At 37.6% G+C, this 23,211-nt stretch overlaps 1 protein-coding gene across 2 annotated transcripts in view; it reads right to left on the bottom strand.

Annotated features, from left to right (window-relative positions):
• Nucleotides 1-23,211, bottom strand: part of LOC120532821 (ubiquitin-conjugating enzyme E2 D2) — a 76,411-nt gene that overhangs the window by 15,560 nt on the left and 37,640 nt on the right. For both annotated transcript variants that reach the window (XM_039759225.1, XM_039759226.1), the window contains exon 2: nucleotides 3,009-3,072. In XM_039759225.1, coding sequence (XP_039615159.1) covers nucleotides 3,009-3,072 — 64 coding nt within the window. The remainder of the gene's footprint in view (nucleotides 1-3,008; nucleotides 3,073-23,211) is intronic.

The raw sequence follows: 23,211 nt of genomic DNA, 5'->3' as shown, positions 1-23,211 counted from the left end.
AAATTAAACACTAAATGAAAAGCGAATGGTTCGCACAGACACGCCGCTATCAAGTTTTGTTTTTTTTAGGACTTCCACTTTGTCTATCAACAACGCACAATGTTTACATTTCACACCACCTCTTTTCGTTGCTGAACCCATAATGGGGCTATACAGCAGCAAATAAATGATAAAATGAGAAGGAATGAGCAGGAATGCCTGTAAGCAGGTGCAAGGAAGACCCAACTACTAATTATTGACTACAGCGCCATCAAAACAAACAGCGCCTCCAGAGAACAGTGGTGCGCCAACGCGGTAATTTGAAAATGCGCTTCAAAATCCATGCCGGAAATCTGAAGGAACCAGATTATCAATGGCCGGATTTTTGAATGTCAACCTGTACTAAATTACACACATGGCAGGAGAACAAATTAAAAAGGTCCAACCTTAAAAATGCACTACAGTAGAATGTTGATTATCTGAGATAACATGGAGACCAAGGTCAGTTCAGTTAATCAAAAAATTAACATAATACTTGGTTCATACGAAACAAAGTGTAAAAAGGCCTAATTTACTGAATGAAAGGTTAAAACTACATTCTTTTCAAATATAAAACAAAATGTTAGTCTAGACCAGTGTTTCTCAAATAGTGGGGCACGTGTAATTAAAAAAAAAAAAACAAAAAAAAAAAACACCCAAACTAATTTGTTTCACTACTGTATATTCAATACTTTTAAAAAAAAACAATTAATATAAGCAATTGCTCAAAAATAAGAGTATATTAAATCTTAGGAAAATATTTCAAAATATTAGATGTTATACTGAATTGGAATCATATGAGGCTACTTTCAACTCTATGTCTCTTATCCTCTTTAATAGAATTATTTCCAGACAACTGTACACGGACTGTCGCCAACACCATGCCATTGAAATTTCATTAACACATTTTTCATGTCTTTCATTAACGCTGTTTTCATGTTAGGACGATGTGTTAAACGGTGTAGGTTTTGGTAAGAAACAAATACTGCATAATTAAAATGTGAATCCATAGTTAAAATTACACTTCACGAACCAGAACCGTCTAGCTAAGACACTGTAGATCTACAAATGGCACATGTATAAACAGTAAATCTACATTTTAACAGGAAAAAGCTGTATTACAATTAATGATGAAGAATACTTCAAAAACCAAGTGCACGTATATTTACAATTACACAGTGTTTAACTGCCAATCTCAATTGTCTAATGTGTGAAAAAATGGTGAAAACTACTTTTTAAAATTAAGCTTCGTTTCAGATAAACATAACAGAAGAAATTAAATGAGACAGCTTATAAATAAAAGCATTTTCTTTTAAGCCACCCTAACCCTTTGATACAAAAATATTGAACATTTTTTAACAACTGAATTACTTTATGGTTGTTTATAACATTGAAAAGTTCTAATCCCTTAACCCAAAACACTGTTAACTATATATAATTGTTTAATTTTGCATGCAGACAGATCCACTCATATTTAGCTGAAAAGCCAAACTTGCAAAGGAAAAATTGCACCAACAAAGTAATACAAAAGAAATCTATGGAATGTAAAATAAGTACATTACTTCTTTTTCATCCATAATATACTGTTTTCCCCATCAGAGTATAATTATCTGCTTTATGAAAGTTAAGCAAAGTATGTAAGGCTGCAAAACTGTGAATGTTAAGAACTGAGGTATTTACTTAAAATAGTTAATATATTCTTAGCTTGTGAGGTACAGTAGTGCACATTGGTTAGCACTGTCCAAAGTATTAGCTTCAATTCCAGCAGCTGACTGCATGTCTTCCTTGTCTCTTTGATTTTCCTCTTAGCATACCAGTTTTGCTCCCACATTCTCAAAATCTGTTATATGGTCTCTGACTGTGGGTGTGTATGCAAGTGGACCATCTGATGGACTGGTACTCTGTCCTGGAGTTTCTTGCTCCTCTCACCTCACAACTGGAGTAAGCAGGTTTCAGAATGACAATATTAATAATAGCTATAACTATTGTTAGTTTGCCAATGAGCATATCTGCTTTGAAATTACAATGAATTGCCAAAACCAGAAGACAATTCTAAAATTTCACAACAAAATGTAAATGTGAACTGTGGTAGCATAGGATAAATGAAGTCCTGCAAAGTCCTCAAATTAGGCTCAATTGTCCTTTTCAAAGTCACAGAAGTGGCAGCCTTAACCATGGGTAAATCTAAAGCCAATTTTATTAAAAGTTATCATTGAGTATTGTTAATCAAGCAGTCAAGTCATTGACTTACCCTAAGGAAACTTCTTTTTCTTTGGTCATATTCTTGAATAAAAGTGCACTTGTTCCGTTATATTTGTACCTTTTGTGAAAGGGTTTATTTGATATTTGGACTTCAGCCATCACACATTATACACTTCATGTCTGCATTTTAGCAGTTACTACTAACACATGAAAAACGTTTGTTTTAACAATGTGTTTACATAGATTGTTGTATACACAGAACAAACACGAAATGTATATATTTCAAATGACGATATATTATTTACCCTCTACAACTCCAGGCACTTCACTCCAAGATAAACACTGAGCACCGAGAACCTTCTTTGCGAATTCAGCTGCTGCGGTGGGCAGGGAAATGCGATAGCAGGCTGCTTGTGCTGATCGACACATTTACAGTACAACACAAAAGACGCTAACAGGGAGGTACAAAGGGATTTAAGATGGGCTTGGATTAAGAGTTTTTTTCATAGGCTTCAGTAATTCTAGTGTGAAAATACTTTTGGAAAGCTATAATTCAAAGGGCAAGCCAAAGATCATCCACATTTAAAAAAGAAAAAAGGTACATTAGTCACATTTATTTAAAAAGAGCTGGAGTCTAATTCAATTATTTTTCATAGAAACACATGGCTACTTTTTGCTAATTTATTCACAAATGACACTGGCTAGTGATATACAGGTATAAAAGTACCAGAACATTATTATGCAAAACATTTAACCTATACCTTTAAACTTAAATGTGAAACACTTACTGTCATCACCCACTGGACCCGCAGAACACTGTGCCGGAGGATCACGTGCCAAGTCATTAAGCTCCTTAATGGAAAAGACAGAATTGTAAAGAAAAAAAAAAATTAAAGTAGGAAACACTTTAACAGGGGAAACAATTTATTAAATTATATTTGTTTTCCAAAACTACTTTAAGATAACTAGTAAAAGACAGTAACAAAAGCGGTCTATAAAATAACTGCTAAAGTCAGTGCTTAACATGAAATACTGAACTGCATCTAAGATAAAATCTTGTTAGAAAATTGGCATCAGGGTAAAACTGTAAAAATGAAACATATGCATAACATGAACCTTGAGACCTTGTTAAATTCTAAATAAAGTGCATCAAAACCATTGCCCGCTTTAATAAAAACTCACTTTATACCCCAAACAGACTGAAATGATAATGAAAATTATTAAAGCTGCAAGAAAAAAAAAAAAATACTCAAACAGAAAAGAGCAGATACTCAAGATGACAACATTTAGAGCCAGTTTGGCTGGCTGGGAGAGACTAACCAATAATTAGACTGAAATGTTCAAAGTAAAATGGGTATTTGTTTAAACATATGCAACTGAGGTAAAAAAATATTCTGCGTGCTAGATGTGCTTTCCTGTCTGAATTATATGTTTGCCTTTACTTCAACAAGAATTCTACTAACATTTTGCCCTTCTTTTTTTTTTTTTTTTTTTTTAAAACTCTCTCAAATCATGGCACCTGTGGCAAAAGGTTTGCCAAAGAAATGCAATCTCATTTGTTTCTGTAAAGTCTAATAACTTAATATTACGGGGAATTTAAATCTATGTATTAATCTAAATCAAAATAAAGTAAAATGTTACGAATAGCAGGCTGTTGGTCATGCAAGAGTTAATTATAAGGGTTCATGCCTGTGCTTTTTTCATTCCACTAAATAACTTGAAACATTAATATTTATCAGTCCATGGCTAGGAATGTGAAAACTAAGAATATGGAAAGGTTAAGGTCAATTCCTGGCCTGCAAAATGTGACTTTCAAGTAAAGATAATAGTGGTGATAGATTGATAGAAAGTAATTATGCCTCATGAGCATGAAGGAAATATTGGTGGAAAAAAAAGAAACCAACAGGATGAAAGAGTTGTGTCTTAGGAGTCGGATAGTAATGAAAAAATGTACAAAGAAATATTTAATGACAAGAATTGTAACAAACATGATACTTGTCTGGACTAAAGGGCTCACCTTCATTGAAATGAGACAGCTTTGTGTCCTATGCAATAAAGTCTTATTCTGATTTCTCATCTAAAAACTCCAAGTCTTATCCATGGAGGTCAAAATTAGTTTTTCTCCACAACATAAATTTGGCGACCCCGACATGATTTGAAGGCAGCATGAAACTGATCCCAAAAAGTTAAGCGATATTTTCGCTATAAATTATTTGTGTTAGTCTCAAGGAGATTTTCCCCCCTTTAGCAGAAAAGCAGTAAGAAGCCTTAATAAATAATTAATTAAATAGCATGGAGAAAAAGGATGTACATGAAGTAAAAAAAGCAAGTAGTGTCATCATGTAACTATATGCCCAAGTGTGTCTCCGAGTAAAAAGGTGGAAACTCTAGTCTTCAGAACTGATGAGGACAAGGGTCTGAAAGGATCAGTGCAAGTCCTATGGCTACCGCCTTCCAATGACAAAAGTGAGAGTCTATACAGATGGGCAAAAAATCCTGATGTTTCGCATTTGCTGGGGCTGAGCCATTCTCCTTGTGTATTATACTCAGGCAGTTTTGTACAGGAGACTGCAAGGAGGTTACACAGAACAAGTCTGGGGAAGGCATGCTGGAGCTAGGTGGTGCAGAGGCTTCTTCTCACTGTGTCCCTAAAAGACCATCAGCGGAATGACTGACTCAGGTCAAAGTCCAATGGATACTGCCTTGGATTACAAGAGGCTGTATGGATAGGCAAAATAGCCTACAAGATACAGCTCTCATTCTGCCATAGCCAATGCATTATTGAGAGTGCTGAATCAAGACGGGTGGGTATGAGGGAGCTAGCACAGGTAAGAATTAGGCCTAGGTAAAAATATGGATTTTGCAATTAATCATTGTTTTTAACACTAGAATCCCCTGAAGCTTACAAAAACTTGGAATTCAGACCACCTTAAACTCCTTCGCAAATCTCCATTAGTGTCTTTTGAAAATGTGTTAATCAGCACAAGCAGCCAGCTATAACTCAACTCTGGAGTTGTATAGCGTAAATACTATATCGTTATTTGGAGCACAATGCATTTCATGTTTTCTGTGTCTATAACGATCTATGTAAATGTAGGATGACAGGAAATGCGAGGCAAGAAACGTTGAACACAGAGCTAAAAAACTTTTTTCAGCACATTTTCATGTTATAGTACTAATGACTAAATTTTGACATGAAGTGTATAACATGCCAAGTATGAACAGTGCAAATATTAAATAAATACTTTCACAAAAGGTACAAAACAAGCGCACTTTTATTCTAGAATATAACCAAAGAAAAAGAAAATCGGGTTAGGGTATGATGCTGACATGACCGCTTGGTTGGTGCAGCAATAAGAACTGCTGACTCAATCATGAGGCTGCTGGTCAGATTCCGGTCTCTTACCAGAATTACCGTTTTCTATGGCAAGTTGCTCTTATTGTTACTACTAGCAGAATACCCGCGCTTCACAGCGGAGAAGTAGTGTGTTAAAGTAGTTATGAAAAAGAAAAGGAAAAATTTTAAAAATAACGTAACAGGATTGTTAATGTAATTGTTTTGTCATTGATATGAGTGTTCTCATATCTATCTCTCTCTATATCAAAATACCTGCGCTTGGCTGCGGAGAAGTAAAAAGAAAATGAAACATTTTAATAATAACGTAACATGATTGACAATGTAATTGTTTTGTCATTGTCATGAGTGTTGCTGGCATATATATATACATATATATATATTATAAATATATGTGTGTGTATACATATACATATATACATACACATACACACACACAATGGGGTGCCAAACAGGCAAATACATTGATTTTGTGAACATATAAAGTCAGCGTCAGAATATATAAAGCGCTGACTTTATATATTCAGAAATATTCCAACGCCGTCTTTATATATTCAAGTTTTGACTTTATATATATACCGACGCTGACTTTATATAATCAAGGTTTGACTTTATATATTTGGGAATGACTTTATATATAAAACTTTTGACTTTATATAGTTAAATGTAGTCATCATTGCATAACTTTTTCTTTACCATAGAAATTTAAAGACTAAATTCAACTCGCTCTTACTTTTTTACCGTTCATTTAATCATGGCTAGTGGCAGAAAAATTTTAAAATGGAAGGAGGATTACACCGAGTATGGCTTTACCAAAACAATTATTGATGGCGAATTGATTATTCATAAAGCTTCAACTGGTGATCTGTTTTTCTGTGTTAACCTCATATTTTTTCATACTACTTCTCAAACCAATGGGGTGCGAGGGTAAAATGAATCGGGAAGCGCTGATCAATGTAATCGTTGTACAATGAAATCATGCATTGACAGAAGTTCCCCTTTGCTAGTATTGCAAAGTGTGATTAAATGTGTGATTTTTTAACGCGTTATGGAGCATATGCATCGAAGCTTCTCAGCTGTGCTTGTGCTAAGAAAAGTTAACATTTTAAAAATAACGTAACACGATTGTCAATGTAACCTTTTGTAAGTAGTGCCTGGAGGATTCAGTGTGGAGAAACTGTAGAGACATCGTGTGTATTATCTTGTGGATTTTTCTGTGAGTATTTGGTGGCAGCGTCACAAAGTCGCTTCCGTAACACTGCGTGCGGTAGCTGCGGAGCTCAGTTCAGAGCGAAATGAGGTGAATGGGAGGGGAGATGACGTGACTCCCCCACCCGCCTTAACAGTCAATCCCCAACAAACACAGTCTCTCGGAATTTGCATAAGCACAGCCCTTCACGTGCAATTTTAACTTAGTTACAAAGTGATCAAAACTCGTTTATATCCTGCGTCCTCTCATTAAACTTGTATCCCGCATTACCCGTGGGCATGACAAACGCCAGCGGCAGCCTGTCTAAGAACTTAATTTAAATTTTAGGTTTACACCTTGCTTTGTTTCCGAAGTAGCAGCACTCATGAATATGGTTGTAGTTCACTCGCTCGCTTATTATTTCGCTGCCATTCTCAATTATATAATGCATGTTTTCTTCAGCGCTTTTTGGAGGTCTTCCTGGTTTTCTACGCACTGCGTTGACAGTCAGTTCACGTGATTACGTGGGAGGCGTGATGATGTCACACGAAACTCCGCCCCCCCACGGCTTTCAAGCTCAACTCCATTACAGTAAATGGAGAAAAATACCTTCCAGTTATGACCATTACGCGTAGAATTTTGAAATGAAACCTGCCAAATTTCAGCCTTCTACCTACACAGGAACTTGGAGAATTAGTGAGTGAGTGAGTGAGTGAGTCAGTCAGGGCTTTGCCTTTTATTAGTATAGATTATAGAATAAAAACATACATTTGTTTTGAGTCTCTAACAGCCAGCGTAAATTTACGGTACTTGTAAAGGTCTGGCGTTTTCTTTTTTTAAAAAGTTCAGTTTTATTCTCTCAGTCACGTTCATGCTCCCCCCCCGATTTGACACTGCTGTTTTCAAATAAAGACATGCTATAACACTTGAACTCAGATGAGGATTCTACATTGGAAAAAGAGAACAGATGCCCTTCCCGCAAGAAACGTCCAGTCACAAACGAGAATAATGCAGCTGCATGAGATGTAAGGGCGAAAGATGGCACCATTTAGATAAAGCAACAGATGTCATTCTGCCAGTTAAGCTGCTACACACATTTCCTTCAACAAAACAGCAGGGCATACGGAGCTCACCAAGGTATTGTGCAAAGTTCCATTTGTGATTATGTTTTGTGATGGTCTTTATATGAAAAACATTTGTATGTTACTTATATAAAAACCTGTTTACCTATGTTTATTTACTTATCTTCATATAGCGTAAAGTCAAAGTTGACTGCAGAGCTTCCGGTGTTTGATCGACATGGGCATGCTGACAAAGTACATGTGCAATGCTACTCCTTATACAGGAAAAGATTCCAGTTGCCCAATGGGAAAAAGATTTTCCAAGACTAAGGTCATAAAGCTTACGGAGCAGTTTCTGGACAAAGGCAGAAAAATTGCAAACAGGAGCTTCCACCTGCAGCTCAAGTAATTTGCGTACTGAAGTAGCGTTGCACATGTACTTTGGCAGCATGCCCTGTCGTCGATCAAACACAAGAAGCTCCGCAGCCTACTTATGACTTTACGCTTTACTTATGCTAAGTAAATAAATCAAATGTAAATATAAACAATCACAAACAGAATGCTACCTTTCGCCTCTACACCTGGCATAGCTGCATTGTTCTTATGTGTGACTGGACGTTTCTTGCAGGGAGGGCTTCTGTTCGAATTTACCTCTGTTATAGCACATGTTTATTTGAAAACAGTGTTACATAGGGGTTGGAGCATGAATGTGACAAAAGAAAAAAGCTAAATAAAAACACTAACATTTACAAGTACTATAAATTTACACCAGCTATCACAGACTCAGATCAAATGTAGGTTTTTAATCTATAATAGTAACAATAGGAGCAGCTCAATACCAGAGGTGGGTAGTAACGAGTTAAATTTACTCAGTTATATTTACTTAACTTTTTAAAAAAAATTGTTCTTCCAAGGGCAGTTTTACTGCACCATACTTTTTACTTGAGTACACTTGTGAAGAAACAACAACACTCTTACTCCACTACTTTGGGCAACATTCAACTCGTTACTTTTTTCCATTTATACATTACACTATATTTTTCCCCAGAGAGAAGTTGCCAGTGGATCTACTACATGACTGTTTCGCCAAATCAGACTTGGCAACAATAATCACATGACTATGTTTCACCAATCAGACTTGGCAACAATAATCACATAAATATGTTTCACCGATCAGATGTAACTATGCAGTCACATGACCAGACAAATTTCCTGTGTCTGCAGCCTGCGAGAGACTTTTTAGTCATGTGGGGCTCCTGTTCACTGCTAAACAGTCACAGCTTCACTACAAGAACCTTGAGAAGCTTAACCATCACTGAGTGAAGAACAAGCATGTTTTAACCAAACATGCAGTCATGCTAAAGTGAGACTTCTTGTACGTGCACAAGCTGCCTTGTTCTAATGTTATTTTCTATCAGCTGTGCTATTTGGAGGGCAAGTGTGTGACGATTCCAGTCCGCTACAGACTCCCTCTTCCCACATGGGAGTCTGCTGAACCCACACCATTGATAGTTATGACCAAGATGAGCTGACATATGAGGATAATTCACCGATGAAGCCAGAGGATGGTGGAAAAAGTGCTCAAGTGCATGAATTAAAAAAAAAAATAAAATAAAAAAATCAATAAATTCATTAAAAATCTGAGGTTAAAATGCAGATTAACTCCTCTTGATCTCGGCCCACCTCCTTCTCATTCTGCTGGCTCCCCTATTGCTCGTGTAGCCGGCAGAGACTTGGCAGGCACGAGCTCCTTTTGGCCGACCTCCGTCTTGGCTCTGCTCTTTTCTCCTTTTCTTTTATTCCCCCTTTTTTGTGCTGACCCGTATATATACACACACTACCGTCTTCGTGGGCCTTAATCACACGCCGCAGGAAGCTAATGAAGCAATTTAGAACGATCACACATGCAGGTGCGACTCGCTTGAACTACCTCATTAACTGTGAAAAAAGTGACACAACTTTATGGATTTGAAACTGGCTTTTTTTTTTTTTTGAAGCCGCGTACCCACTACACCACAAAGTGAATATATAGCATTATACTGTCAGTGTACAGTATATCTTGTCACTGCAAGTAGTTTACACTGTTCAAACAAACGTTACCTACTGTAGGTATTGGCTTCAAAAGTTTTGTTGTGAAAAACAGATTTGGAACTTTGTGTTATTTGTGCATCTTTACTTTGTAAAGATGTTATTTTTACTCATTTTTTAATTTTATTATTTGGAAATAGCAGAATTTGCACATTTTATATTTTTGTCTCTTATTACAACATTTCTAAAAAATAGATCATTTATGTTCAAACAGTTACTCAAGTATTACTCAGTACTTGAGTAGTCTTTTCACCAAATACTTTTTACTCTCGAGTAATTTTTTGGATGACTACTTTTTACTTCTACTTGAGTAATATTATGTTGAAGTAATGCTACTCTTACCTGAGTACAATTTTTGGCTACTCTACCCACCTCTGCTCAATACTCAAAATGGTAATTCTGGGCAGCCCAGGAATCGAGCCAGCAACCTCTTGATTATGAGTTAGCAGTTCTTACTGCTGCACCATCCAATTGGTTGTCTCAGCATACTACCTTCTGCCCCCCGGTTTCTTTTTCTTTGGTTATGTTCTTGAATAAAAGCGCACTTGTTTGGTTATGCATGTTCCTTTTGTGAAAGTGTTTTTGATATTTGGACTTGACACATTATGCAATTCATGTCAAAATTTTGTCAGTACTATAACGTGAAAAAAGCTTGCTTTAGGGATGTATTCCAATATGCCTCGCATTTCCTGTCATCCTACATTTAAATACATCGTTGTAGACACTGAACACACATAAAATGCATGTGCTCCAAATAACGATATATTATTTACCTTATACAACTCCAGGCACCTCACACCGAGATAAACAAACTTAAGCTGGGAGAACTTTTTGCCCGAGTTGCACTGCAGTGGTGTGGGGATGGGATAGCAGGCTGCTTGCACTGTTCGACACATTTGCAAAACAAAAGATGCTAATGGAGAGGTGTGAAGGAATTTAAGGTGGCCAGGGATTACAAGTTTTTTCGTAGGCTTCAGGGGTTCCTAGTGTCACATGATTCAGTATTAATCTTGTGAATTTCTATCCTGCTCAATTACTATATGAAGATTTTTGATCATCTTTGTTTTTACTGCCCGATCCAGTAAATGGCGATAATGCGCCTGTTATGGCTTTCTATGGAAAAAAAGTACTTTACTACTTTGCATAAAATGGCTTATCCTCTAACTGAAATCAGCATCTTAGACACTTAAAACCACATATGTGGACTTACTAGATTAAAATGATGCATTGGTATGGAACAATTTGATAAAACCATGTGTAAGCTGTGCAGCTCAGAAGTTGAGAAATCATTTATCTCAGTGTCACCAAAAAAAGACATCCAAATGAGTAAAGCCTCTGCAATGGAGATAGTGTTTAGTTCCAAAAACACAAAAAAAACCCACAGTCTAAAAACAAAGCAGCCAACTTTAAGTAGCTTTATAATAGCAGCATTAGACGTCACTTTTTCTTTATGTTCCATTCATTAAATTCTGCTGTTAACAAGCATCAGCTATAGATCATTGTTTTAAAATGTTTTCTTTTTGTCCAAGACCTGGTTCACCAACAAATAAGGATGAATGCAGTAGTGCTATTTAAAAACCTGTATGCATGCTTGGAATTGGATAACACCAGTTTGGATGCCATCAGGAAATCATCACGTCGGACAGAATCCTTCTCCACTCCACTATGTTGGCCAAAATGTTCCTCAGGTGAGTGGCCAGACATATAAACCAACTTTAAGTACAACACTGATGAAAATAAACCCAGTGTAAGCCATGTGGAATGAACCTCACAGGAAAGAAGATAAACCTGAAGATGCATTTAGAAGAGTGCCATCCTGAGATTCATGCCAAAGTAAGCAACTTCATCTAGGTGGCGACTTCCCTGAAGCCAATAATATTACTTCAGACTCTAGTTCACCCAGCTAATACTAATGCATCAAGTCTGTCTATTTTATGTGTGCTACTAGTTGAGATGTCATAAGAGGTAGTAAGGCCAGTACTGCATTCTTGCGTAACCGCAAATATATGAATAACTATGGATGGCAAAATACGTGAGAAAAATGCGAGTAAAAGCTACATATGAAAAAGGTTTACAGTGGCGATTATACAGCACCACATCAACTCATGGAAAAGAAAAAGAGCAGAAGTCATGTCTAGCAGTGCTGTGTGCTCAAGTATTTCAGCATGCAAATGGAAAAAACACGCTTATTGAGAAAAAAGCCAACACACACACACAAACACACACAGAGGATTACTACCTATTTTATCCTTTATGAGTTACTTAAACAGATCTGTGCAGCATTGAGTGTAATCAGATGCACCCAGATGCAACATAAAAGGAGCTGCCTAACTCCATTTGGGGAGCCAGAGTCAGAACGAAGAGGGACAAAGCTTGACCGTGGAGGAGTGAAGGAACGGAAAAAAGGAACAGTGTATTGGTGCATTGTACTGCGCTTCCACCACTTGTAAGTAAACGTGTGCTGTGCAGGAACTTGTGCCTGTCCTATGGCTGGGTTGGTGTGGCTGGAGTGCCCTGCTAGTTTACGGCGTGTAAAAAAAAAAAAATCTTTCCTTCAGACCCCAATCAAGTCCTAGGGAAAATGTTCTTTTCATAGTAATAAATTACAAGGGAGACAATTTCTTTCAATAATACAAATTATACTGGTGTGTGTGTTTGTTTGTGTTTGTGTGTGAGTGGGAGACATAGCTTTTATCAATAACCTATAACTAAAGAGTACTATGGTGGCACAGTGATTAACACTGCTGCCCGGCAACAGGAAATGAAGTTTTAAGCTTGTATGTTTTCTATGCAGAGTTCACACATTCTGTTTGCGGCTATATTGATTCTGCGGCCATGCTTCTTGCTAGAAGCCCACAGCAGAGCGCTAAGGAGTTGCGTCATCAGATGCGATTAGGTGAGTGAGAGTGGAATGTAAAGGTAAAAGCTCAACTTCTTGTTCTTTAGAGTTCTTTTGTTTCTTTCTTTTTGTGCAAAGGTGTGTTAATACTTTAATACTTCAGTGAGTTTGAAAACATTTTGGAAATTTTGTTGAGAATCTAAAACCTAAGAGAGAAATGTATGTATTAATTAGCAAATAATTATGTTTAAGGAAACAAAACAGATATACGTTAAAGGTTTAGCTTTTAGGTGGCATGTTAAGAGATATTAGATGAATTTCATGGCAGTGAGAGATATCATCACAGTGAGAACAGGTTCAGATTTGCTGTGTTGTGAATTGCCTGAAACACCCATTAAATTCTGAGGACACCTTGCCACAATATCTCTGAAAGGGATGGAGGTTTATTGATTAAATCCATCAATGCAGGGATGCGCCCATTCCAGCTAGCATTGAGCAAAAGGCAGAAACAATCGCTTGATGGGACATCAGCTCATCGCAAGGTGAATACAAGCACTCACATACACTAGCATAATGTTAGCATTACCAAATCTGCATGTCTTTGGAAGGAAATCGGAGCACACACTTAATGCATTTCATCATGAAAGTGATATCAAGTATAAATCTAAGGATTCTAAATTTGCAGAGTTAGAATGTCATAAATTTTGTGTGTTCTGTGTGGTGATCTATTGCTGCTTGCCGCTGCTATCAGGTTAGGAAGAAGCCCCAGAAGCATGTAGCGATTAACTGGATTGGTTTTAAGATGCTGTTTACGACAGTCTAATGAAAAAATAAAACTACGAGGTTAAAGTGGACATTTCAAAAATAAAGCCGAAATTTCCACTTTAATCACAAAATAGACCTTTCTATCATGTTAATTTTTTTCTCTGTGGCTGTGCTGCTGAACAAAAAAAAGCAAAAAAAAAAAGTATCTTGTCATTACGTTGGGGAATATGTGACGCTTGAATATAAAAGTACCACAAATGCATTTGTATGTTGGCATTTTGCTTCATTGCATCAAATCATTCATCAAACATCGAAGCACACACATTGATCTCGTAGGATCCTCAAAGCAGACTCAGACGTCACATTCAGACTTATCACACCTCCCCCCCTGACTATTTGCTGGTTCTGCAACTCGCACAGACGTTGCGCTAATTTTTCGAGGACACGCTCAGAAAAAGTTTCAAATGAACAATGTGCACGTGCTGCAGCCATGATACGTGCGTGTACTTGTTATGAGCATGAAGTACAAACAAGCCCTAACAGTGTCAGATCACTGCGTGAACCGAATTAAAAAAAAAGATAAACCTTTACAAGTACCGTAAACTTACACTGGCTGTTACAGACTCAAATCAAATGCAAGTTTTTCTTCTATAAAAGTAACAATAAGAGCAACTCACTGCTCAAAATGGTAACTGCAGGAAGGACCGAGAATCGAACGCAACCTCTCGATTATGAGAAAGCAGTTCTTACCTCTGCATCAGCCAAGCGGTTGTTTCAGTATTGTACACTAACTAGATTTCTTTTTCTTCGGCAAAATTCATGAATAAAGTCACACTTGTTTTGTTAAATTTGTACTTTTTGTGAAAATGTTTGATATTTGGAGTTCCGTCTTCACACATTATACATTTAATGTTAAAATTTGTCATTACTACTATAACATGAAAAGCTTTAGCATTTCTTGCCTCACATTTCCTATTATCCTACATTTTCCCAGATCGTTGTAGACACGGAACACACATGAAATGCATGTGTTCCAAATAATATATTTACCCTATACAACCCCAGGCACCTCACACCCAGATAAATAGACCTGAGCTGAGACTTGAGCTGTGGCGGTGAGGGAATGGGATAGCAGGCTGCTTGTGCTGATCGACACATCTGCAAAACAAAAGACGCCAATGGAGAGGTGCAAAGGAATTTAAAGTGGCCTGGGATTGAGACTTTTTTTTTCATAGGCTTAATGGATTCTAGTGTTAATGCAACAAAGGTGGTATCCTAGCTTGAAATCACAGCTAGATGTAAATTAAGGCAACTTTGAAGATGCTGGTTTGTGTAAGGATTCTCTCCCTGGGTAGTGTTTTACATATCACTGGGAACATAAACTAGAAACTTTTAAAGTTTTGAAGTAAATATTTGTGCTGTCTGTGTTACCACAAACAGTATTGTTAAATGTTCTGATTACAGATTAAAATACAGGGAAACTGACATTTAACTGCGGGGGCCAATTTGTTTTTCATTTTAAAAAAAAACCAAAAAATAGTTTTCTGAAAATTAACCAATCGTCTTGTTGCTGCATGCTGCGATAGCCTGTTCGGCAGGTTGGCTGCCATGCTGTCTTCGCATGACAGGGGCAGCCGCAGTGCATCGCGATCAGGTTTGTACCTCTTGTCATTGTAAAGGGCGTTTCTTCTCAGGCGAACATTGCCTTAGACGTGTCAGGTACACAAACCTGCTCAGCACCACACTCGCCTGGGGACCTATCAGCGGATGCTGGTACCTCACATGCATTTTCAATCTCTTGTATCAAAATCACAGTCCAACAAGTCTGAGTGCAATTCAGAGATAATATGCAAATCATCCACTGAGTATTCTGCTTTACGCAATCACTTCAAACTCACCAGATGTTGATGCCATTTTTGCTCTTTGCTAACATGAGCACAGGGAATCTCGGTTAAACCAATTAACTTTCCTTCTAGCAAAGAGAATCCAACTAAAATACTGACAGCGGGTTCTGTCATTGTTTACAGTTGATCACCACTGTCAACCCTTGCTTTTGACAAAAGTCTACATCTGCAAAACAAAACTGTTAAGAGAATTTCGTATGGAGGATTTTGTCTTTAGCTGAAGAAAAAGGACTTTGCCAGATATTATTTGACTTTGATTTTCCATGTTCAATCTTATTGATTTTATTTTTGATTTTTCCCCCAAATTGGCTAGCCATGAGTCTTATTCCTCTCTAGTTATAAGAGGGTGAGGTTTGGCTTCTGTTTCACCAAGAGGTGAAACCAGTGACTGGCATTGAAAAACATCAGTAGTCTTGGGTTTAGGACCAAAGAAGATTACAATCTGGTTCTCCTTCTCTCTACTTTGTAAAAAGATCAGTGGAAGGAAGTCAAAAAAATGTAGTGAAATATAGAGAATTTAAATATATCAATGTATTGTCAAATTAAAGTAAAATAGGTTGTAATAGCAAGTTTTAGGTCATGTAAGAGTTAAAGGCTCATGCCTGAACTTTTTATTCTTCTCAACTAGAAAACCACCAATATTTATCAGCCCAAGGCTAGGAATGTGAGAACTAATTAAATGAATATGGAAAGGTGATCAGGTGATGGTCACTTTATGGGCCAGGTGGCAAGTGTAGCCTTCAAGTCAAGATAATGGCGATGTTGAGAAGAAAAGTAGTAATTGTACCTAATGAGCACAAGGAAATATTGGTGGAAAAAAACAAACCAAAAGGATGGGGGAGTTGTCTTAGGAGTTGGACAGTAATGAAAAATTTATAAAGCAAGTTTGTTTAGTGATAAGAATTATAATATACACTAGGCTCGTCCGGACTCGGGGTCTCATTTTAGTTAAAAGAGACAGTTTTTTGCTCTGTGCATTCAAGTCTTATTCTGATTGCTCATCCAAAAACTCCATGTGTTTTTCTTTGAGATGAGAATGAGTTTTTCTCCATGACAATGTACATGATAATCATTCTCTCTCTGCCATATAAGCCTAGCAGTGCACAGTTATCTTACATAAATCTCTCTCCAAAAGCTGCATGTGGGCACTTTGAACACAGTTAAGGCAATTTACTTTCAGTTTAGATCAGAAGGTTGAGATTATCTAGTAGTCTTACAAAAGGGTCCTAAGCAACTACACAACATCTGGCTGCAGCAGACAGATGGTCGGTGTCTGTCTGAGGGGTTGCCTACCAGGATTCTGAGCAGTTTCTTCGAGCAGTGAGTGTAGCAACATGTGTACCAGTGCATGATCCCCAACCTGACCAGACCTTAATATTAAAATTTACCATTTAGTAGCTTCTCCTGAAATGTAAAAAACTCTTTTTAAATAATTTCTAGAAAAAAAACAAACTTGAAAACTGATATAATGCATAATAGAGGAAAACTATTAGACATATTAATTATATAACCAAAGAATGTCAAGCGTAGTTCAAAACAAACCGGAACTTGGCAAAAAATGTAGGAAAATATTTTATACTACATTTTTATTTATGAATATACTCAGTTACCCCTAGGCATAAAGACATAAGGCCTATGGAAAGTTTAAAATCCTTAACTGCATAAAGTTCAACCTTTAAAAAGTTTTATATCTTTAACACTAGAATTACCAGATCCTACGAAAAAACTCGTAATTCCGTCCCACCTTAAATCGCTTCTTAAATCCCTTCACACCTCTCCATGCGCCCTTTGTCTTCTAAATGTGCTGATAAAGAGAATCTTGGAGCAGCCGGCTATTCCATCCCCCCACCAATTTAGAACGTGCACAAACTTCTCTCAGCTCATGCCTTGATTGAGTATCTGGGAGTGAAGTGGAGTTTTAGAGTGGAAATAATAGATCGTTGTTTGGAACACACGCATTTCATGTCTGTTCCGTTTCTACAGTAATCTGTGTCAACACATTGTTAAAACAAACGTTTTTTTATATTCTAGTAGTAGATGACAAAATGTAGGCATAAACTATATAATGTATGAAGCCCGAAGTCCAAATAGCAAAGAAACATTTTCACAAGAATAACACAATTACGCTTTTATTCAAAAATATAACTGCAGAAACAAAAAGCCGCCTTAACATGCGACATTGACAGCAGTTTATTGTAACTGCCTCCGTGGTTCAATAGACTCAGCCCCCGCATGGGAATCAAGAGGTCACAAGCTCGATCCTGCGCCCCTCTGTTTTGAGAAGTAAACTGCTCTTAGTCTTACTGTTTTAGAATAAAAGCATACATTTGATTTCAGTCTGTAACAGCCGGTGCAATTTATGATCCTTCTAAAGGTTAGCTTTTTTTTTTTAAATTCACTTTTCATTCTCTCAGTCGCGTTCAGAATCAATCCATACAACCCCATCTGACACGGCTGTTTTCACTAAAGACGCGCTATAGCTCTGCAGTGTACCACGATGCATACTAACGCCAGTCCTTGGGTGTGTGGGAACTGTTAATATTTGAATGTGATGATTTTATATAGCACGGAATGAAAATCTGCATTTCTTAGCATTGCACCATGCAAGCTGTCGTATCAATCTCCTACTGTAACTTGCTTTCTTTTTTCTTCGGTTATACAGGTAGTTTTGAATAAAAGTGCACTTGTTTTTTTTGCGAAATGAAGTGTCTGCGTGCACTTTTCGTGGCATCACACGTGTATTTTTTGAGCATGCCCGTTAGAGCATGCTCAAACACAGGAACATAAGTTGGTGTAAAAGTATAACAAAACAACGGGCAGATGGGGAGTGTCTGATGATTGCATATAGCGCCGAACTTACTGCTCTTTACTATTCTCTCCTCTGCATGCCCTGGAGTACAAAAGAAACAGAATACAGACGCGCTATAGCTCTGCGTTGTACCACGATGCATACTAACGCCCCCCCACCCGGTTCTGACACACAGACTTCGTATCTCACCGTCACTTGATTTTCTTTTTATTCAGTTTTACTGAGTGTTCCTGCCAGTCCCCGCATGTTGCTGTATGCTGGATATTTTCACATGTATTGTCTCTTTCTTTCAGGTGTGTAATAGAAACCACAGCATAGAGAGAAGTGTGTACATTGCTTCTTACAGGAAAAGGCGATGGAAAAAGTGCACTTGAATAAAAGTGCACTTTTGTTATACTTTTACACCAATATATGTTCCTGTGTTTGAACGACACAGGCAGATGGGGAGTGTCTGATGATTGCATATAGAGCCGAAATTACTGGTCTTTACCATTCTTTCCTCTGCATGTCCTGGAGTACAAAAGAAACAGCATACAGCAACATGCGGGGACTGGCAGGAACACTCAATAAAACTGAATAAAAAGAAAAGCAAGTGACGGTGAGATACGAAGAAGGCAGCTTCGCCAGCTTTTGTGTGTCAGTACCCGGGGGGGTGGGGGGGAGGTTTGGCGTTAGTATGCATCGTGGTACACTGCAGAGCTATAGCGCGTCTCTAGTGAAAACAGCCGTGTCAGATGGGGTTGTATGGATTGATTCTGAACACGACAGAGAATGAAAAGTGAATTAAAACAAAAAGGTAACCTTTACAAGGATCATAAATTGCACCGGCTGTTAGACTGAAATCAAATGTATGCTTTTATTCTAAAACAGTAAGACTAAGAGCAGTTTACTTCTCAAAATGGAGGGGCACAGGATCAAACTCGTGACCTCTTGATTCCCAAGCGGGGGCTGAGTCTATTGAACCACGGAGGCAGTTACAATAAACTGCTGTCAATGTCGCATGTTAAGGCGGCTTTTTGTTTCTGCAGTTATATTTTTGAATAAAAGCGCAATTGTGTTATTCTTGTGAAAATGTTTCTTTGCTATTTGGACTTCAGGCTTCATACATTATATAGTTTATGCCTACATTTTGTCATCTACTACTAGATTATAAAAAACGTTTCTGTTTTAACAATGTGTTGACACAGATTACTGTAGAAACAGAACAGACATGAAATGCGTGTGTTCCAAATAACGATCTATTATTTCCACTCTAAAACTCCACTTCACTCCCAGATAATCAAGCTGAAGTTCGTGCACGTTCTAAATTGGTGGGGGGATGGAATAGCCGGCTGCTCCAAGCTTCTCTTTATCAGCACATTTAGAAGACAAAAGGACGCTGGCGGAGAGGTGTGAAGGGATTTAAGAAGCAGTTTAAGGTGGGACGGAATTACGAGTTTTTTCGTAGGTTCTGGTAATTCTAGTGTTAAGTAGCAATTGAAAGTGTATACAGAAGGTGTAGAAAGTATTTACACCTCCTGACCTCCCACTGTTAGCAAAACGAGCTATATTACAATCAGAAATTACACACATACTGGATCAAAGTCAACATTTTCAAGGACCCGCTTACTTTAAATGGTTATCAAAAGTAAAGTTTTGAAATGTATCCCGCACATTTGCTCCAAGGACTCTGTACGCCAAAGTATAACTTAAAGTTTGGACAAATTTGTGAAAAAATATCAACTTGAAAAATATCAATCATTTTATATATTAATTTGACACATAAAACTGTTCTAATGTGAAAAGATTTTTTTTCTTTAAATACATTTTAAAAATTTCTCGCTTCTTCATGAAGCTTACAACACGGCTGAAGAGTACTTTGAAGAAGCAAAGTTTGATTTAGGAAAATGTGCCGTCAACATTTGACGCATCATTGTGATAAAGGAAAGTAGTTTCAAGAATCAATGATAAAATTATTTTTCTAGAGGTAAAAATACATTTCCTGTCCACTTGTCTTAACCTCTGCCATTGGTGCAATTATGACATTCCTAACCTGTACTTGCTTTCATGCCCATTACACTATTTTATACAGCCTACAGAGAGATTCAGGTCAACTGGTAGCATAATGAAAAGACCACCTAAGAAATTCAGTCTCTTTGTCTTTTTATTTATTTATTTTTTTCTAAGAGAGAAGATTGATGTACCCCGAACCAATTATCAAGGTTGCTAAATGAATCATTCTTGCAGAGGATATGGTCAAGAAAGAAAGGAGCATAATGTGTTTGAGTGACTAAACTAAATGACATTCACTCGTACCAATTAATCCATTAACATACTGGGAGAACATACAAAATTAATGTAGACTCTGGTGCTGAGAGGTAGTTCTGCACTACCTGGATGGAGGAGACAGCATAAAAGAAGCTCCACCAGCACTGGCACCCAGGAAGTGGGAGAATGTGTAGAATGTGAACGTGCAGACACAGCACTTAGGGAGCACTCCCAGGTGAGTGGAGTGAGGCAGTGGCGTGCATGAGTGGGGAAAGAGACAATGAAGGTAGGCCAATGTAGAAACCTGAAAGTCCTTCTTAGGGACACCTCACCAACAGTTGGTATAAAGTGGCTAATTCAACACATATTTAGAAAGTGCAAGTTGTGAACTGTTTTTAAAGTTTTTATGGGTGACGGTCTGAAAATCTTTTAAAAGTATATACTCTGTTGAAACTCTCAAATCTACAGTCCCTGACAAAAGTCTTGTCGCTTGTGTACAAATTGACCTGAAGTGCGGCTAAAATATATTTCTAATCAAGATTTTGTTACAAGAAACGGGTCATTTTAATCCCATCAGCTTTTGTAATCATTTTTCAGTGCAAAACGAAACTGACAAAAAGTATTCTAATATTTACAGCTTGGTAAAGCCCATTGAGTCAAGTTTTGGCAAGACATAAGTGTTGTCGCCTTGTCATATGAGCTTCACCTGTGACTAATAATAGATCAATTAGGTCTCAGGTGTGTATAAAGAACCCCAGTACACTAGACCTTCACATCAACTGCAACTAGACCTCTGCAAACATGCCTAAGATTCACCCTGAGACTAAAGTCTCGATTATCAAGAGGCTGAAGACCAAATCCACTGCTGATGTGGCAAACACCTTCAATGTGTCTCAGCGTCAAGTTCAGAGGATAAAAAAAGATTTGAAGAGACTGGAGACTTTTTGACAAGCCCAGGTCAGGAAGACCCCGCAAGACAACTGCTCGAGAGGACCGTTTGTTGGCTCGAAAATCCAAGGCCAGCCCATTTTCCACTGCAGCAGAGCTCCTGGTCACCTGAAGTCCCTGTGTCAACCAGAACAGTTTGTCGGATTCTGTCTCGAAATGGCCTCCATGGTCAAATCAGTGCCCATAAGCCAGCACTAAACAAAAGACAATTGAAAAACCGTGTGGCATTTGCCAAGGCCCACAGCCTGCTAAAAGGATGGACGCTGGAAAAGTGGCAGAAGGTGGATTTTTCAGATGAATCTTCTGTTGAATTACACCACAGTCACCGCAAATATTGCAGGAGACCTACTGGAACCCGCATGGAGCCAAAATTTACCCAAAAAACAGTGAGGTTTGGTGGAGGCAAAATCATGGTCTGGGGTTACATCCAGTATGGGGGTATGCGAGGGATCTGCAGGGTGGAAGGCAACATCATTAGTCTAAAATACCAAGAAATCCCAGCTACCTCTTATATTCACAACCATAAAAAAGGCCAAATTCTGCAGCAGGATGGTGCTCCATCACATACTTCCATCTCCACATCAAAGTTCCTTAAAGCAAAGAAGATCAAGATGCTCCAGGATTGGCCAGCCCAGTCACCAGACATGAACATCATTGAGCATATGTGGGGTAGGATGAAAGAGGAAGCATGGAAGACAAAACCAAAGAATATTGATGAACTCTGGGAGGCATGTTTCTTTGCTACTCCTGATGACTTCATCAATAAATTGTATGAATCCTTGCCAAACCGCATGGATGCTGTCCTTCAAGCTCATGGAAGTCATACAAGATATTAAATTTGGATCTCACAGCACCACTACTTAATTTTCTGACATATTTTTGGATTTGCAGTAAAGTTGTTCATTTTCTGTATAGGCGACAAAACTTTTGACTTGCCCAAATTTGACCTTTCTGTCTTGGTTTCACTGAAAAAAGATTTATCATTTAATCAATTTATTTCAGTGCATTAAACATCATTTTGGGGGGTGATGGGGGCTTTAGCTTTTCATATGAGCTATTTCTAACACCAGTTGATTAATTAAAAGTCAGGTTAATAGCAGGAGTTTCTACAAAATAGAGAAGCGACAAGACTTTTGACAGGGACTGTACACTACATAAAAAGACTTTCAAACTACAACTGATAGCACCTCAAAATTACAGTTTTTGACAAATGCAAATGTTAATTTTGTAAATCGAATAAAGGATTTAAAGACATGGACACAAATGCTGACAATGTCAAAGCTGTAGCATTCTTTCCATGGAGGCAAGTCTGCATTTACTGAAATACTGCATGTCTAAATAGAATGTGTGCAAAGAATGCACATGTCCCATTTATGAAGGAATTAAATCAGCTCATAAAATGAACTTGAGACCACAGATGACAGCTCATTTTTCTCCTTGTCATATTGTCTGCTACTACTTATAATTTAGTGAAAGAATTCAAAAGGACTCAGCACCACCTGTCATATGATGCATTCAAAAGCTTGGACTCAACCAAAACAGTTCATATTTATGGATAGAAAGTGCTACTTTTAAAATTCATTTAATGACACCATGAAGTATCGCCAAATTATTACTCAATGGGCTCAATGTCCACCTTCAAAGAAAGGGAAAGCTCATCTGCGATATTCATTCATAAATAAAAGCAACTGAAGTAAAACTAAGCTTCCTAGTTACAAAAAAAAATGAAGGAAGAAAACTTCTAGCTACTCCCCCACTACTTAGTAGTTACAAGCAGAGAAACCTA

Source organism: Polypterus senegalus, chromosome 7, assembly GCF_016835505.1.
Source record: "Polypterus senegalus isolate Bchr_013 chromosome 7, ASM1683550v1, whole genome shotgun sequence".
Lineage (NCBI taxonomy): Eukaryota > Metazoa > Chordata > Cladistia > Polypteriformes > Polypteridae > Polypterus > Polypterus senegalus.
Note: the sequence above shows the minus strand (reverse complement) of the source record. Positions and strands in the feature narration are given on the sequence as shown.